Raw genomic sequence first — 19,605 nt, 5'->3', positions numbered from 1 at the left:
GACACCAAAACCAACGACCGCGACATTCTCTCTTGCCACCAAACCGCCCTTCGACCTAGGGCCGGTTGCCGCATATTGCTGGCCACTGGCTGGGCGTAAGCTGAGACGTTTTCATTTGCATTTTGCGCCAGCAGCTGCGAAAAGCGAATAGTCAATTGAGAGGAGGCACGACTGAAAGATGCTCTGTGCAAAGTGAGCTTAAGATGATTTTGTTTTTGCAATACTTCTATGTCTTAAATTGTCCAACGATCTGTAATAAAGTATTCGATGTAAGTGTGGTTAAAATGTTCAATTCTAATTCTATTTATTTTAAGCTAAAGTTTATAAAAATCACCAACATTGGACTTTGAAATTTTAAATATGAAATTTCTATAATTTAATAATACTATTTTATTGTAATGCAATTACACAGTTTTTATTTATATGCATATATTTCTATTTACGTACTTTTTGTACACTTAATAAATAAAAAGATAAATTGACAAGTTTAAAGAAGTGTAATTACTGGTATAAAGTAAAGTTTCATTTAACTCAATGAACCGTTGAATTTTAATTAGACTGAGAACTCTTAAAGTCATTGCAATTTATCACAGGGTAACAAGCAAGTCAAGCATTTCATTGCTGTCGTCATCGTCATGCTGCTCAATTTGCGCTGACTGGCTGTAACATTATCTTGTTTGCTCATGACACGCGCCACAGCCTCAAACTCCGCCTCAGACGCAGTCTCAGGCTCAGTCTCAGTCTTAGCCTTAGCCTGGTTGATGGCAAGGAAAAAGGAATGGAAAGGAAATGAAGGCGATGGAAGGAAGAACATGGTCTTGGTCGACTCTGGACTCTGGGTGATGTCCTGGCATTGTCCAGCTTTGGCATTTCACTCATTTCACTCATTTCTCGCATTTCACAGTTCGGTTGCGGCTTTTGTCATTTCTCCCATCGTTTTTCGCGTATTTTTCATAAGTCATTTGTGATTTAAGTCTTTTGGCTTGTCAAAACAAACGAAATGAAGCGTTGAAATAACTGACAACTCGAAATGCTATCAACTCAAATGCTCAAATGCTTGTAATAGCAAACAATAAATGCATTGTCATGCCTTGCTTTTCTGCTTTTGCGAATGTCTACAAATCGGGTAATTGCATTTTATTAGCGCTTATCCCTGATCCATGATGTTGGCTCTCCATTGTCATCGCTCGACAGTCAAAATTTAATTAATTTCCATTCGTGCAGTGTTAGTTTCTGTCTTTCTTCATTCTCTGAGTAACACATGGAGACACTTAATAATGCCTCACCAAACGCTTTATTATAAAGCAGCAAAGCAAACAGTGCACAATGGTCTCTCTTTCGTTCTCATCTCTCTCTCTCTCTCTCTCTCTCTCTCTCTCTCTCGGTCTGTCTGTCTTATTTTATTGTGTCTCAGGTGTGGGCAGTACTCAGCCTAAGTACTCATAAAGATGCTACAAATTAGGCTGACTGGAAAATTCAGCTGAAGAAAAAACACAAACAGGATGATAAATGTGCCGGATTTGCTTGATGTGCTTTTGGCTAATTGAATAAAGTGCTTTGAAAATCGCTTTTCACAGTAATTCGACAAGTTAAATGGAGCAAAATAAACGAAAATTTACAAATGAAATACTTTTAAATGACTTAGTTGTAATTATTGTACAACTTTCAGTTCATTTCATTTCAAATCCTGCTGATAGTTGTTCTTCAATTTGTTGTGAGCTAATTGCAAGTACCTAAAAGGAGTTTAAATTGTTTGTTTTATATGAGCTTTATTACATTGATTAGTTTAATAATTAAGAATATTTTAAGAAGCTTGAAACCATATAAATGCTATACAATAAAGGACTTTCTATTCTATATTTGCAATTAAGCTTTTTAATGCAATTTATTAAGAATACTGAAAGTTCATTGAAGATAATTTTGACGCCAATTCGACAACTTAAAGTTTATTAAAAAACTTAAATATTTTTGTGCTTTGAAGGTTAATCTTTACATTTAATTAAATTTGTACTGTTCATTTCTTTTAGTACGAACCCTTAAAGGCACATTTATGGTTTACAATTGATTCTTTTTATCGAATTGGAATGTCTTACATTTTTGTAATTTAGGTATTTAATTTTGATGATTTATAAAGTTAAAAGTGTTTAGAAGCATTAAAGTATATCAAATTGATTTTAACATTTTGTTGTAAGCCGTTAAATCACATTAATTCCTTGAATGCTTTCCTATTGTTATTCTCATCAAATTGGAATATTTTTATATTCGTAATTTAGATTTGTTTCAAATGATTTATAATAATTAAAGTGAAGATAAGCATATTAAATTTTTATAAATATTAAGTGTAATGTTTACTATCGAGTATTTTCCTATTATTATTCTCATGTAATTGTAATGTATATTTGGTTTGTAATTTAGTTGAATAATAATTCAAATTCAATTCATTTCTGATTTGCTACTTTCTAAAAACCTCGTTCAACTTCTTGTTATTGTTCTCATAACTCAGAAAGCTCAGAGCTGACTAGGCAGAGGAAAGTTTTTCGAGTGTCAATGCCATTATACTAAAATCTAATTGTTGACAGAATGCGGAGCTTTAAGCAAGTGTCATTGGGTTTTGCGGAGCGTCAAAGAATAGTTACGATAACTGCAATTTGCACTTAACCCCTTGCCAGTCAATGTTTTAGACGATTTATCTAGGCGTTGGGTGTTCTCCTTTGGACAATTAAAGTGGCACACACATACACGAGGCGAAACCAATGTGATAGCACACAAACTGAGACGGAGCTGGTAACCACTCAAACCACTCGAAAAGTTGTCCGCAAAGTGCGAATGCATAATTAATTCCAATTATGAGTTTACCCAACAACATTGGCAACATTGGCACTTGCCTTTCGCTCTGAACTCGAGACGACACAAGATGCGAGCTGAGCGTGACACAAACACACATCGAGAAGGAGGAGGGAGGTAGTGGAGGGGAGACTAAAGACTTATCAGCGCATCGACAGCAGCAACCAACAGGCGGCAACCAACAACCAGCAGCAGCAAGAGCATCAGGTTCTGGCTGAACTTTGGTGATGTTGTCAACCCTATGCGACTGATGCTGCCACGGCTTGTTGCATAGTTTGAGTGAGAGGCAAGTGCTTGGCATGTTTAAACACATGCTTAAGTGTCATTTAGACAGTTATCCGCTTGGAAGCAGCAGCAGCAGCAACAACAACAACAGTAACGTGAATGGCAACGGTAAAAGGACATTTAGTCAGACAATTGATGGCCCTGTGCGATAAGTACAAGGCGAATTTCTTGGCGACTTCAGCGACTTCACATCTTGTTTCAATTACAACAAAAAAAAAATGCTAAAAAATGCAATATCAATAACAGTTAACAGGCGAGAGCGAAGGCGGGGCTGGAATGGGGCAAATGCTGTTGCGTCTAAGTGTTGCTGCCTTCAAAGCAGCCTTCACTCTAAACGGAAATGCATTTTGATGTTGTTCCCATTCCCATTCGCATTGCTCTCTTACCCACTGTTGTTGTTGTTGTTGGTATTTCGAGAGCCGCGTCGCGTCTGCCAACGGCTCAAGTGTTTTAATGGATTTTGAACATGCATAGAAACTGTTCAGTCTCCTCTCGCCTCCCCTTTGCCTCCACCATTCAGCTGGCTCAGCGTAATGAACTTTCTGCGAAAGAAAAAAAACATCGAAGAAATGTCAAGTTTGCTTGTGAGCAATGTCACATTGCTTGATGAGCATCGTGTATGACAACTACACATGCAGCACACGCAGCGGCATCGGCAACGGCACATCAATCATGCAACACAATCTAGAGAAACCTTAAGCCAAATCCAAAAGAGGCAGTTCAGTTCATAAAAGATAATAAGCCAGCTTACCCGCATGCCACTCAAACTTAAGGCAGTCCTTATATTCCTTGCCACCAGCTGATGCCCCGCTGGCAGCCAACAGTCTGCCACTCTGCCACCAACACCACCCGCAGCAACCGTTCAGTCTGCCACGCAGCAGCTCCCCAAACAAAAGCCTATAAATTTTTAGATTATTTGCATATTGTGTCGAGCAGCCAGAAAGAAGAAACACAGCGAGAAGGTAAGCAGCAGGGGCAATTTTGTTATTGTTGTTGTTGTTCTCCGTTTTTTTATGCCGCAAATTCAATTTGCTGCTTTTCTCCTTAAGCGTCGTTTTTGTTTTTTTTTGTTTTGTTGTGTTTTCTCGCGCACTGCTTAAACTAATGTAAATCAAGGCACATTAAACGCACAATGCACACAGAAATAAATATGGCAGGTTGTATCAGGAGCAACAACGCGACACCAAAGACGCAAATGTCTGCTTGCTAAATTTGTTTTAAGCATTAAACATTAAATTAATATTTGTCGCCGTTGCAGCTGCGCAACAAGCACAGAGATGGAAGCTGTTTGTGCTGTGGCATGTTGCTTACAAATGCTAAATCAGATTGCTTACTGTTTGGATTTGTGCAGAGATTGCAACTAGTTTCTGTCATTAGTTAGTCTAATGGCATTTTCTTTTGTCATGCTTGAAGTGTCAAAGATAAGGAAAAAGCAAGGAAGATGAAAGAAAATTGAAAAAATGTAGAGAAAAATTGTCTGCAGATTTCAATAGAGAAATGATTTAGCAAACTATATAAGAAGCGGTCTTCAAAAAGTAGTTAATTTTTTTTTTTAAATTATTCATTCCAAAAATTACATAATTTTTAATGAAGCATTGAATATGAAAATAACAGAAATGTAAGTTTGTTTAAAAACAGAAAAGTAGTAACAAATCTTAACAATTGTATTTCTTTTAATAATTCTTCACTTGAACCTTTTTGAATGATCCTCGAAAAGAAATTGAAGTAGGTGCCAAAAAAATAGTTACAAGTCATAGGCACAGCTTTTCCTAAGGCATTTCATAGCTTCTACATTTTAGGAATAGTGTTGAATATTGAAGAAGGACAACTTAAATAAAAATCATTAATCAAATTGTCATCAAATTGTGATACACTAATCTTAATCAATGTCCAACAGCATTAATAAGAACATTTCATTTAATGGGTTGCCTATAAAGCTTATTTTCCAAAGGCAATCAAGTGAAATCTGAAATCTGTATTTAAATATTAAAATGCTCTGCCCAACTCTCAATAGTGTTGCCAAAATAAAGCCACCGCAGTCTATGACACAAATTACCGTGCTATAAGCATATTATAGCCCAACATGATATGCTGCAACTGGGAAAAGGCGGACAAATTGAATTATCAGACAGACTAGTGCGGTAATCGGACATGATGTGAGAGCTGAAGCCGAAGCTGAAGCTGAAACTGAAGCTGGGATATGCGCTTAACATGGCAGAGAACAGTAACTGGACAGTGGGCAGTGCCTCATCATGTCAATCAACGCTCGCCCCAATAGTGCAAAACATTTTAATTTATGCGCCCGCTGGCGATGAATGCGACGAGTGCAGCATGAACAGCGTACACAGCGGAGTCAACGTGGCGGATGAGCGATAACTTGTGTCTGTGTAAATTGCCTTAAATCATTTTTAATGAAATTTCCATGGCAGAGGCGAAACACTTTATCGAGGTTCATAGGCGTAGCTAATCGACATGTGTGTGTGAGTTGTTGTTGTTGTTGTTGCTGTTGTTGCTGTTGTCGCTCTCGTTGTTGCTTTTGCTGTCAGTGTGTGACAGGTCGCGCGCTCTGCGTTGGTTGTAAACGCATAATTGGGTTGTTGGGCAAGTTGTCAATGGATTGAACAACGCCGAAGGCCACTTGATAAATGAGCCATTTGCTCAGTAATTTAAGCATCATTTCAATAAGCAACCGAAAGACTGGGGTCAGCTGGTGGTGGCAAGTGGCAAGTGATGGTGGTTGCTCCTGCTCCAGAGATTTGTGTAACCAAATACTCATTACATAAGTCGACGGAAAACTTGGCAAACAAGTGCTAGCAAAAATATGCTGATGCTCGGCGAGATGGCAACTAAGCAAATTTTCAAGAGCTATGAGGCAAAGGGAGACTCACCCTATGTGTGTGTGTGTGTGATGCGTGCGTGTATGTGTGTGTGTGTGCTAGTTAAGCCAAAGGCAAATATTGACAAGCAAAGTCAAATGCAGGACGAGGAAGCATTTAAAGTAATCGAGTGTTAAAAACGGCAAACGCAGGCAAACATTGGACCAGGCAAAAGGCAAACACACAGCAGCTTCCACTTCTACCGCTTCTCCCCTCTCATTTCCGTTCCTCATTCCCCATTCGCCTTTTGGCTTTGGCAAATATTTAGTTGCTCATAAATTACGAGTGTGCCTGTGTGTATGTGTGTGTGTGTGTGTGGGGAGAGTTTTGGCATTAGAATCACACTTTAATGCCTCATTAAAATATGCACAGCGGCAAATAAATTCAAGCTGACGTGCCCCAAAAAATTGAGACGCGACCTGCGGCAGCCAAAAAGTCATAAAAATCAAAAGTTTTCACATAAAATCAATTGCTGCCAAGAAGCAGGAGCAACAACTCGCAGTTGGAGATGGAGAAGGAGAAGGAGAGCAATCAGTAAAGAGCGAGGGCGAACACAATCCGTTAGCCAAGTCACAGTCAGTTGGCCAAAGGCAGTTCCGGGCTGTCAAACAGCTACGTCTCCGTCTCCGTCTCAAAACAAGCTTTGCCGTTTGGTTTATTAAATTACAAATAAATAATGAGACTGATGGCAGGGCAAACTGTTGACTGGCAGAGAGCAGAGCACTTCTGACTGCCAGTTTTTCAGCCTTCCTGCCTGCCTGCAGTTATTAAAAACTTTACAAAAACAATTAACACAGTCACAGCAATTGGTTTGGGAAGTGCGGAATTATTTGCCTTCCTCTCTACCATGCCACAAAATAGAAATACTTTACTTAAAGCATTGACAAATTGCTTAAGGATTTATTTAAAGGCTGAAAATCTGCACAACACCCACGCCAACAACAACAACAACGACAGCAACCAAAAAATAAGAAGAGAGTGATAAAAGAAGTGGCATCCACTGCAGCCTTTCGTTGTGGCCACAAAATGCAAAGCATTAACCAAAGTTACAGCCGCAACAATAACAAATGCAGTTGCAAACAGAAAGAGAAAGGCGCACACTGCGACAGAGAGAGAGAGAGCGAGAGGAAGAGGGAGAGGGAACTTGTTCTGGAATTGAAATTGCAGCCGCAAATAAATTTGTGCTGAGTAAAATATATGGCAAAAATATAAAACATCGCATCGCATCGCATGTGCAACTGCAGCAGGAACAATGCCAAAAGCAACAAGCAACCCCCTCACTGTCTCAAACCCCTCTCCCCACCCTTTGGGTGGCTTGGTTGCTCTTCCCTTTTTTCATTACAATACCAAACACCCGCACCCCTAATGGACTCTGCTTGAGTACGAGTCTAGCGAGGGATGCGAGGGGCTCGAGTTTCTGTTCCGCTGTTCCCATTGTTTGCAGGCGCGCTCTGATTAGAGACGAGCCCCATTCAAAAAGGTATACAGTTCGTCGCTGCTGTTGTTGTTGTTGTTTTACTCATAACTGCAAATGCATAAACTGGAATATATATTTCACATTTTTAAAGACACTGAGGAAACACTGCATAGAGTGGGATATATTTTTGGTGCAATAATTACAAGCTGCTCACAATGTGCAACACAATAATTTTCGCTAAAAACCCATTTCAATTACTAAACAATGGGTATAAAATAAATGTGTTTAAATTCACAAAATACATGCTGCAGTAAATTAAATACAATGTGGACATTTAATGTTTTCTACGTTAATTAAATTTCTTTTCCGGGTGAAAATGAAAAGCAACACTAACTTTTATTTATTTTAGATTCTGAATATTTGAATATATGAACACGAAGTAAATTTCAAATTAGCGTGTCATTGTTTGCAGTGTTTTTCTGATTATCATAGAGTGAAATTTCTTACTAATCGATGTACACTTATGTTAATCTATTTCTTTCAACAATTTAAAAATTTTATTTTAGATACAAATCGTATTTTATCAAACGTTTACGAAACGGTATACGAATTATTATTTTAAGTAAGAGTAAACAAATTACTAAAAGGTAAATTATTTTTGCTACACACAATTAAATACTCTTTATGATTCCTAAAATCATAGAAGCTATTTAGGAAATAACTTTATATGGCTAAAAATTGTTGCAGTAGTTGGCAATTGGTTGCTGTAGTTAAAAATCTGGTATATTTTGTAATTTATGCTTAATTTTGCATTGCTTAGGTAGACTATCTGGTATATTTTGTTCTCTATGGTATATTTTGATTTGCTTTGGTAGATAATTTGGATTTTTTTGTAATCTGTGGTCTATTTTGTGTAGGATAGTATATCTTAGTATATTAATTATGTATATTTTAAGAATAATACCGCAAGAATAGTAAATTAAGAATAATTCGCGCACACTCGAATGTAGCTTTCTCATTTGCTTGATGTACGAATTAATATAAATGATCAAAAAAGGTTTTTCAAATTGAGTAAAATAATTGAAGTATAGTAAAATAAATTTTTTACTTCAAACAACAATCGAGACAATGTAAAGAATTGCAACTCGACTTTAACATGAAAATTTGTCTACACACTTTTAAAATTATTGTAATTTCATAGCTTTTATTCCCAAGATTAACTCTACCATTCTCGTATCCATATAAGGGATTCTGGCCATTTGAATAGCAACTGGCCCAACTGCAACCTGATACATTTTGATGTGTTGAGTTGTGTCTGGCTTAAAGAGGAGCGTTGATTGCAAACATGATGCGCCTAACTTTGCCATTAACCAACTGCAGCTGTCAACTGTGGCTTTCAGTTGAGGGTTTTGGCTAGCCATCTGTCCTCGCCTATGTTCCCCCTCCCGCCTCCTTTTTGGTTGGCATTGTTGGCATCTTGAGGGGGGAAGGAAAGGGAAGGGGGAGTTGTAGTCGCCACTCAACGAAGCGTGTGTTCTGTGCTCTAACCAAAGCGCTGTGTTAGTCTTTGATTTGTCACACCAAAGCGGACTTTTCTCTGGCAGCCTGTCACAGCAGCAGCAACGATTTTTTTTTTTGCTCTAGCTGAGCTGGCCAAGATGAGGCCAAGATGAGAGACATTGAGAGAGACATTGTCGTTGCCTGCCGACTGCCGACTGCCTGTTCCATGTCCAGTTTAGCCCTTGGCTGATTTTTGATGAAAAGTTTTCAGTTTCACATTATTCATGCGCATTGCCACCCTGCTTTGCTCCCCTCTCCGCTTTCCGCTGTCCCCTCTGCTCAGCTCACTCCCTCATCTTCTGCTGGCACGGCCTTTCACAGTGTTTGCGGTTGAATGGCGCTTGCATTTGCTGTTGTCTTTTTGTTGTTGTCGGTTATTTTTTATGTTTTTTTTTCTATGCAGAAAAAAACACAATTTTTGTTGTATTTTAATTTTGCACAAATGGAAAATAATAATCAAGACAAATAATAAAATGGACGCAGGCGAAAAAGGTGTTGGCAACAACATCATCATCAACAACAACAACAAAGACTAGTGGGCGTGGCCAGAAAACGCATTGGAGGGCGCAAAATGTTGATGCCGGTGACGACCCCGCATGCCACTCCAGCTCCAGCTGCTGAACAGCGAGAATCTCAGTCGAGAGTCAGAGATTCCAGAGTTGCAGAGGCTGGAGTCAGCATTGGATGATGGCCCGCAGCAGCTCTTGGCTTTGTTTCGAGTGATTTTCAACAAAGCGCAGCGCACTTAATTCTCTTTACGCACAGCACAGCACACATGCGACGAGGGGAAGAGAGAGCAGGGGAGGGAGCAGAGGAGGGAAGCGGGGCCAGACATGCTATGACAGGCTTTTTATGCCTAAGTATCTTAAGTTGTCAGCTTGCAAAAGGCAAAAGAAATCCTTTAATTTGCAGTAAAATGCAAAAACGCAGCGCCACTTTGTCACACACAGCCAGCATGTGTGTAAGCTGAGTGTGTGTAAGTGTGTATGTCATGTGTGTGTGTGCTTGTGTGTAGAAGGCAACAAGTCAGCGTACATTGGACTTTGCCACTTGGCATGCGAGGCGAAGGCAAAGCGAAGGCGAATGCGAAGGCGATTCGCCGCAAGGTATGCAGTAAATTAAAATGCAGAGACATTCTGCGAGCAGAGCAGGCCAGCCAAATGACATGTGTGTGCGGTGTGTGTGTGTGCTCGTGAGTGTGCGTGTGTGTTTGTGTGCTTGTGTGTGTCTGGGGCGAGTGCACTTTCTTTGCACTTTTCACATTAAAAAGTTTTGCCCGCAAGCAGCCGGCTAAGAAACATCTTACCAACTAGTGGCAACTGAACTTCGGTTTTGACAGCACACACACACACACACCCACACACATACACAGGCACACATACATGTAGAGAGAGAGACACACTCACACAATGCATTGAGCCATAAATGCATGACTTTGATTTCAGGCTGGGTTGCCACACGACTTTTCCTTCCACACTTTATGTTTTCTTCGCTTGCGTTCAACTTTTGTGACACATCTCGCTGACAGTTTTGCATATGAATAGCAAGCAGGTAGTCTGGCTGGTAGCTCGAGCTATGGCCAACACGCTTATGGCCACGTTAATGGCAAACTAAACTGCAAACTTTGCTTTTGCCACCGACGCACGCATACGTAATAAAAGGTGTAAATGAGCAAAAGAGCCAACAGGCTGCTGCTGCCTGCCGAGCTGCCAAGCTGCCGAGATACTGCCAGCCAACTAGCCACCTCACCTGCTGCAAATGGTGGCTATGACTGTGGCTGTGGCTGTTGCTGTGGCTGTGCCAGAGGCAGTCAGGCGCATAGGCGCACACGGACAGACGGATGGACGGACGGACGGATATGGACTTACGCCTTGGGCCATTATAGGGGCCACTTGCTGCCGTTACAATGCCTTTGCCTTGCCTTCCAACCAGGTGCCGGAGAGGTGAGTGTTGAGGTGGTGGGCTATTTATGTTGGCACTGTACAGTGGATGAATGTGAAGCGAATGAATGTCTTTGGAGTTCTGAATAAGCGCAATTCTATCAGGCTAGCAGAAAGCTCTTAATTTTAATTGCGTTTGTGAGTCTGATGAAACCAACTGTTAAGTTGCTGCAAAAAATTGAAAGCAATTTCGATATTTTGCAGATTTTGAAATGGTGAAAATATAAAATTACGATACTTTTAATTTAGAAATTTGTTTTAGTATAATTTTTAGTAATAAGTCCACAAATATTTGCTTCTCTTTAAATTGCATATCTTTTTTCATAAATTTAATCGGTCTATGTAGAAAAGATTAAATCGACATGCAATCTTTTCTTTAATAAGGGTAAGAAATGAGCCCTTACTTTTTCAATACAAAAAACAATTGTAATAAGTAAAGCAAACTTTTGAAGGCTTTTAAAATTAAACAAAGTTATTAAATAGTTTTGAATTAATTTGTGAGACATTTTCAATATTCAGTTAACACTATTTTGGTATTTGAGCAAGTACATATGAACTAAAAGGTTAATTAATTATTAATACACTATAAAACACACTAAATAGAGGGAGTTGCCTCTTATTTTTACTAGTTAGTTAAGAGTAAAAGTAACAAATTTTCTTTTAAGCTTGATATGTTTGAAAAGTGTAGACGTGAAACAGCTGCCAAATACAAATATGCTTTTGGGCCTCACTTAGACAAATTTTTAAAAAGATAATAATTAGATAGATTTTGTGTTAGCAGTGCACTTTGATATCTTATAAGTTGCTTAAAGAAATGTGAAGCTTTTATTATGTTATTCGAATAACTAAAGAGTTAGTTTCAAAAACTTGAAATGAATATGTGACACTGTTTGCCGTGGAAAAAATATAAACTGAAACAATTTTAAAAATAAGTAAGGGTTATTCTTATAGCTCGAGGTTTGGAGTATATTTAGAGCTAAGATTGACTTTAGGAACTTTCTTTGTTTTATGATAAAATATAATAAATTCGTTGAGTTTTGCCATTACCTTGAAACTGAAAAATTATTCCAAAATCAGCTTGCAAAATATCTTCAATTAAAGTGCTATAAGGTTCATCTTTAGTCAGAATAAAAAAATGTTTTGGTATATGTTTTTTTCACTTTAGATATTGTCGCAAGCGACATTTTCTCCAGAGAATTCCCCATATGCAGAGAATGCACACCAACAATTTGCTTATTTTTTCAATTAAGAAAGTTAACATTTGTCTCCATGGTAACTTTGCATGTGTATTAAACTAAATTTAGCGTCACTTTGAATTACGGCAGCTGCGAGGCGAACAACTACAACTACAACGACGACGACGACGACAAGGACGACAAGGACGTGAACGTGGACGACTGGAAAGCTGTGGCAGGCTATTACAATACAAGTAGTCCTGGCAGGCAACCACCAAGCTAGTCGGTCTGAAAGGATGCCTAGAAATCTAACAACCTATGTATATGGGAGTTATAATGCGCTCATGTTTGCAAATTTATGTAGTTGCAGGAAACGTCAGAAAAAACGAAAAAAAAAATAATATATTAAAAAATGTATATATACATAAAAAATATATGTGTATAAGAATATGAGGGGGAATAAAAAGTGTGTGTGTGTGTGTGGCCGGAACGAGGAGCTGAAGCGGATGTGAAGCGCTGCCGTGACAAGCTCGGACGCGTTTAAAGTGCAATTAGCGCACGTAATTGTAATCGAGTTGCCCTGGCCCGCTGGTCGACAGCGGAACGTTGCCATATTAAGCCTCGAGTCCAGGCCCAAGGCATTGCCACACTCGCGGCTGCCACGCGGCTTCCGGCAGGTGGCCTGCCGCGGCTTATGCAACAGACCCTTTTGGGCTTTTAAGCAGTTGCGACCTCAGCGTATACTTAGCGTATATGCGACCTTCCTGCCTTTCTCTTTTTTTTTCAGTTATTTTCCACATCTTTTTTTTTTTAAGGCAACGGGGGAGCTGTAAATAAATTTGGCACTTAATCATATTTACGGATTTGGATTTGTGGCGCATTTATTTATGTGTCCCACAGCAGCCACATCTTGAGCCTTGTCCGCCGCGCTTTGCATTTGATTTCAATTTCTTTTGGACGCTTTTCCGGCCACGCTCGCAACGGAAGTGCAGTCGCAGTCGCAGCTGCCGTCGTAGTTGACAAACTGCTCAAGTATGGCTGTTTGCTTCACGGCCAACAAAATGCGCCAATTTGCGCTATTTCAAGTGTGACAACAACAACTACAAAAAGGTGAACAACAATGTCAAACGAGGCAAACTCCAAAAACGCTGCCTAATTATGCGTTTCGTGGCTTTGTTATTCATTGAGAGAGCGATTCGACGCTGTCGCCATTTGCCAGTTGCCATCGCCTTGGTCTGCGGCTCTTTTGAATGCTGCCCACGAGGCTAATTAGGCCTAAAGCGCGACCATTGTGAAACACACACAATTCAACGATGTCGCCGCCTGTTAGCTGCGCTTTGTTATGAACTCAATTTGTGTATTATAGCACATAGTCGCAGTCGCAGTCACAGTCACAGTTGTGTCCCTCAGGTGGCATTTCCGCATAGTTGCATTTGCGAGTTCATTAATAATTTAAGTGTTCAACATAAAGTACGAGTATCAACAGTTCAGTATTCAAATTCGATGCGATAATTGTAAATATAAACCAATTTGATTAGCATTGTTATTATGCCAAATGATACCCTGTGGCAACATGAGATAAAAGGGTATGCTGTATTGTGAAATGAATAGATATATTTGAAATCTTTTTTATCCACACCTTGAGAACTTTTCGGCCTTAAATAATTTATAAATTAACAGCACCAGATTAAATAATGTATTTACAAAATTCGGGATTGAAAAATTCTTGAAACGCTAATTCTATTTTCATTATTGTTTTTAGATAGGAATTTATTGATTTAAGCTCTCCAATTTTAGAATTTTGAATCTTGGCAAAGCGAATATGGCAATTCCCTTTCCTGTTTATCGCTATTATCTCAGAATGTAGAAATTAAGCGAATTATTGTTATTATTGGATCTAAACTGAAATCTATTCAGATCGAATTTTAATGGTAAATATTAACATTTTAAGTAATAAAAACTCAAAAAAAATATGAAAAACCACAGAAACCAATTTTTTTTTTATTTACTTTAAACAATCAAAATTGTAGAAGGTTTTCGTTCTATTATATTCAATTTAAGGAACTTTTTATTTTTCAATTCTTGAATTTGAGCAACAATTTTAAGCAGAATTTAGTTTTTGATTTAAGAAAGTATCTCCAGCAGATTTTTTTTATATGTTACACTTTTTATTATCATTACTTTATTAACTTATTCTTATTATTATTATTTTTTTGAATTAATCTTCTTAACAACCAATTAAATTCATTATAGGGTATCGCTTAGTGTAGCAAGTCGATTTTTTTAGCATATTATCTCCCGTTGATTTTGCGGTTTCCGTTTTGCATGTACGTAGTTTAATTTGGGTAATGGTTTAACTTTTATGTGCATGTAAATTTATTGAATTTTGCGGTCGACTTTGGGCAGCACAACAATTATGTAATAAACTTGATTAGAAGGGGAGCTTAGTAAGACCAATTAGCAATAATATGGCCAAGTATTAAATTAACTTGAGCCGTTTACCGTGATGCCATTGCAACCGAAAAGGATTTCAGTTCGAAGCGAAACGAATATCTTCTCAAGGGAATAAAGCTCTCTCAATGGCATTTGCTTCGATATCGAATTGTTGTTGTTGCTGCAGCTGTTGATTATGATTATTGTTAAGTGCAGTTGGAAAACTGTCAGGCAACAACACTTGAATGCATTTTCATTACACCTCATTACATTTCATTTCATTGCAATTGTGCGTTCTTGATGAATTTGATGCTGTTGTTTGTTGTTTCTCGTTGTTGTAGTTGTTGTTGTTGTTGTTGCTGTCGCTTGTTGTTTGTTGTCGCTTGTTGTTTGTTGTTTGTTAAGCGCATGAATACTGAGTGAATGGATCCGAGTTACTCGTTTACATAGATGCGAATGTTTTGCATGTAAAATGTTTTTAATTGAAAACAATAAAGTTTTCTGGCTTTGGCTGCTTTTACCTCTGGATATTTTGCTGCGCATTTTCACTATTTCCTCTCCTCAGTTTCCTTCACTGCAAAGCATAAAACATTCCATAGAAATATGAAAATGCCAAATAAAACGAAATTCAAATGCTCTAACAGCAGCAAGAAAATACAAATGTGTACTACAATAAATTCGTTAAATATTTTAAATATATATAACAAAAATGTTAAAAATAAATTTACAAGTTTGTATAACATTTGACACACTTTGCAAACCATTTTAAATACCCAAAATTTGCAAGCGAGTGTAATACAACTTTCCGTAGCTAAAAGCTGAGCATTCACAGATTGTGTGTTCTTTGTCTGAGGCGTGAAAAACGTAGCTGAATGAAAATGGAAAATGCAGCTTTGCCTAGGCAATGTGAATGATAGATATGCTTGTATGTGTGTGTGTGTGTGTGCAGCAACAATGAACAGAAAGTAAAATGCGAAAGTGATAATTAAAAATCGCGCCATATATTGTTCTTCATTTCGATTGTTGTTGCTGCTGCTGCTTGGGAAAATGGTTATTGTGTTGCCTGCATTTTCTTGTCAGAAGTTGAATATATTGCAATCAGCAGGGGAAGGTGCATGTCGATATGCGATGCGATTCGATACGATGCGATGATACGTTACGAATGTGCAACATGGCGCATGAAGTGATCAATGCGCCTAACAATGATTGACAGCGATTCAATGCGGAGGAGAGTGCGGGGGCTTTGGGCCAGACAGAGCTGCCATGAAAAGGCAGTTGAATGAGCAAAGATTGAAGAGGAACGGCTGCAGGGAGGGGAAGGCAAGTCATGTTGATGACAAACAATTATGCAGAATTGCAAACGTTTGCAATTTTGTGCAAAATTAATTTTGCATTTTTAATTTCGCATGAGGGTTGTCAATGTATGTGAGTGTGAACGAGTGTGTGTGTGTGTAAGTCTATTTATATGTGTGTGTGTGGTGGCTTTAAGAGTAGCTTGTGGTCTTTAAATAAAAACAAAGAGATTAATGCTGAGCCAGCAGCAGCAACAATCGAAAACACAAAACAGCGACAACAAGCTATCGCAAAGGATTGATAAGTGCTCGACTTCGACTGGCATCAGGCGAGAGCTACACTGAAAAAAGTAAAATTTCTAAGACTAAGAACATTCGTCTAACAAAATGTGTTCTTAAAGATCACTTTAAGAACGAATTCTTAAAATTAAGAACAAATTCTTAAAACTAAGAACAAATTCTTAGAACTAAGAACAAATTCTTAAAACTAAGAACATTAGTCTTAAAATAATACCAAAAATACTAGATTTAGTTTACTAAATTCGATGATCCATCGAAATTCTTATAAAGTCTTTATCCAGCTTTCTTGGTTTTCGTTAATAGCTCTGTTTAAGAAAGCACAAGTTCTCCTGGGTTCAAATACTGTTCGAAAATCGATCACACAGGTGTTTTGTAAATAGAGTGGTTAACAACATACAACTGAATAAAATAGTAAAATAATAAATAAATAGAAAAAAGAACAATAAAATATAATGTAAAATACTTTTATTTCTTTCATTATTTCAATAAAATTTCTGGTCTTAAAACTATAAGATTTTTTCTTCTTAATAATAAGAAATATTCTTGGAATGAAGATCGTGTTTTCGAACATTACGATTTTCATGTTTAGTACTAAGATCACAATCTTTATTGTATTACTCTTTTTTCAGTGTACAGTGATCTGTAATATAGATGAGAACAAGCTTGATTCTAGGCGTTGTCGATTGGTGCTGTTTGGGCCACGTGTCTTTAACAAACTGACCATCGGCTGCTGTTGCTTCGGTTGGTGTTGCTGCTGTAGCTGTCACTTCTGCTGTTTGATGAACTGTTGTCTCAATTCAATCTCAGCTCGTTCGTCTCCAGCTGCGGTTGCGTCGAGATAGACAGCTTAAAGATGCAGGTGAGCAGAGATCTGCAGCAGGAGCTGGTGTTGTTACGCGCATCCTTCGAGCAACCGGCGATGCAATTCCCGGAGATTTGGCTGCGCGACAATTGCCAATGTCCCAAGTGCTACATGCAACAGACACGCAGTCGCTTGCCACATGGCTGGAACTACCTAAACACTGCGGTGCAAGTGCAGCAGCTCAGCTGGTGTGTGGCACAGCAAGCACTGCACATCGAGTGGAACGATGGACATCAGTCCAGCTACACGTACAGTTGGCTCAAAGAACGTGACTTCTCGCCAGCGAATCGCGCGCGATATCTGCGCGATTTTTATCGCCCCGAGCCGCGTCACTGGTCGGGGAAACAATTCGCTCTGATTCAACGTGAGTTTCAGTATCAAGAGTTGCTCAGTTCAGATGAAGTACTGCTGGAGTGGCTGCATCATTTGGCTGTCTATGGCGTGGCGCTGATCAAGCAGGCGCCACTGGAGGCAGATGTGCTGCGCAAGCTGTGCAACCGCGTCGGGTTCATGCGACGCACCACGTATGGCGACGAGTGGAGCGTTCGTGCTCAGCCTGGAGCCAGTAACTATGCCTACTTGGCAGCTCCGTTGCCACTGCACACAGATATGCCCTACTTTGAATACAAGCCGGGTGTGACGTTGCTCCACACGCTGGAGCAATCGGATTCGCCTGGTGGTTGGAATCTGCTGAGCGATGCCTTCCATGTGGCTGACTTGCTGCGCCAACGACATCCCAGAGCCTTTCAGGTGCTCTGTGAAACGCCTGTGGATTGGGCGGACATTGGCAACGACAAGGAGTTGAGCTTTCACAACATTTGGCGTGAGCCTGTTATCAAGTAAGTTTGTTATTTTTTTATTCAAGCTATTCGCTAGTTGCTCAACTATCTCCACTGTTTGGCAGCCTCGATGCGAATGGCCAGTATAAGCGCATCAACCATAGCATTCCACAGCGTGACAGTCACTTTAGTGTGGCAGCAGGGCAAGTGCGTCCTTGGTACGAGGCGATGGCATTGTTTATCCAGCTGGCCAATGCAGAGGCATGCACCTTCAAGACCACACCCGGAGATGTGCTTACGTTCGACAACCTGCGCATGGTCCATGGACGCACAGGCTACGATGACACGGATCGCAATGTTCGACACATTGTTGGCGCCTTCGTCGATTGGGACATTGCTTTCTCTCGGTGGCGTGTGCTGCGGCATGCCCAAGGCTATTGCAAGTAGTTGCGCCACTCAATCTCAACTATCTATAGAATGGTCGCTATTGCTCAGCTATCGGCTTATCAGCGAGCAAAACACGTGAATAACAAAATACTCGCTACGGGGTCAACATGCGGCACGTTCTCAGCAATAACATCAGCTTCAAATACACAATAATTTCTAATAAATTACCATAATAATATTGCTTGAAATATACATTCAAATGCATTTACTCATGTCAAATTATATAACACCTTGTTAAATTAGTTATGATTAGTTATATAAAAAGTCCATTCTGTAGTGATTCAATTGAATTATGGCAATTCAGTGATTTTAATAGTTTTACTTGGTTGACAAATTAAAGTCAAAAGAAAATTTAAGTCTGTTTAGTTAATGAAATCGTCAATGAGGTTATTAAATAATATATTGCTAGCTGCTGACTAAAGAATTTAATTTATAGTAATCACATTTTAAAATAGACTTCATTCTAAATATACCATAACAAATTTTACTGCTACGTTCAGAGTGTTTGCCCCACAAATATATTAAAATATATCAAAACTCTTTAATATTAATCTCTTGTTAATCATCTGTTTATGTTAGTGGCAAGAACAAATTGTTCATTGCAGAACTTAAGTAAATTATTATCTTTAATAAATTGAACACTTTAGTAGCTTACAACAAAAAAGAGTACAGGCAAATATGGCCTTTTGACTTAATCAGATTAGCTTAGTGAAAATAAAAGAATGTAAGGAACATAATATGTTATTATAGTATAATTTTTTGAGAGAATCTAATTATTATTAAATGTTGATTTACACTTTTTAAACAATTTGCATATCCATAGAAACTGAATTTCGTTTTAGTGTAGAATTAATGACTGAACAGTTTATTTGTCATACTTTATTTCTGCTCATTTCATTTGAGTATATAAAAACAAAAGAGTTGCTAAAATAGAATTTAATCTATCGGCAGACTCACTGAAAACATGTGATGCGCATGGCGGTGGCAACAAACTATAAAACTAGCTGAAATCTTGCTGCTAATGAATGAGCTGGGAATCTCGCCTGATACTATTACGGATGATTAAGCAAACACAAAAGCGAAGTAAACACATGACAACAAGTGAAAGTCCGCGACACGTCATTGTTTACTTGAGCAAAATTTTGAGCAGAGATTGAATTGAATAGAATTGAATGCAGATGCCTGTTATCAGTGGCAGAGTGAATCAGTATTTGTGGCGAGTATTGCTGAGTTACTTTTGTGGCGTGTTTATCAATTTGTGAAAAAGCCAGAGGAAGAGAGAGAAAGAGTATGAGAATGGGGTAAACAGTCATTGAAGTGTCGGCAGCTTTTAGTGTCGTCTGTAAATCACGCAAATGTGTTGCCAAGCACAGAGACAAAAAACCCTTTAAACAA

General features: G+C 38.7%; 1 protein-coding gene across 1 annotated transcript; it reads left to right on the top strand.

The window, feature by feature from the left end:
* Positions 1–16,943: 16,943 nt before the first annotated feature.
* On the top strand, positions 16,944–18,691 carry LOC117568902 (gamma-butyrobetaine dioxygenase). The gene is made up of 2 exons (XM_034249805.2): positions 16,944–17,823; positions 17,889–18,691. The coding sequence occupies exons 1-2, from the start codon at positions 16,976–16,978 to the stop codon at positions 18,208–18,210; spliced, it is 1,170 nt and encodes a 389-aa protein (XP_034105696.1). The 5' UTR covers positions 16,944–16,975; the 3' UTR covers positions 18,211–18,691.
* Positions 18,692–19,605: the final 914 nt, after the last annotated feature.

The sequence above is a fragment of the Drosophila albomicans genome, chromosome 3 (genome assembly GCF_009650485.2).
Source record: "Drosophila albomicans strain 15112-1751.03 chromosome 3, ASM965048v2, whole genome shotgun sequence".
NCBI lineage: Eukaryota > Metazoa > Arthropoda > Insecta > Diptera > Drosophilidae > Drosophila > Drosophila albomicans.
Note: the sequence above shows the minus strand (reverse complement) of the source record. Positions and strands in the feature narration are given on the sequence as shown.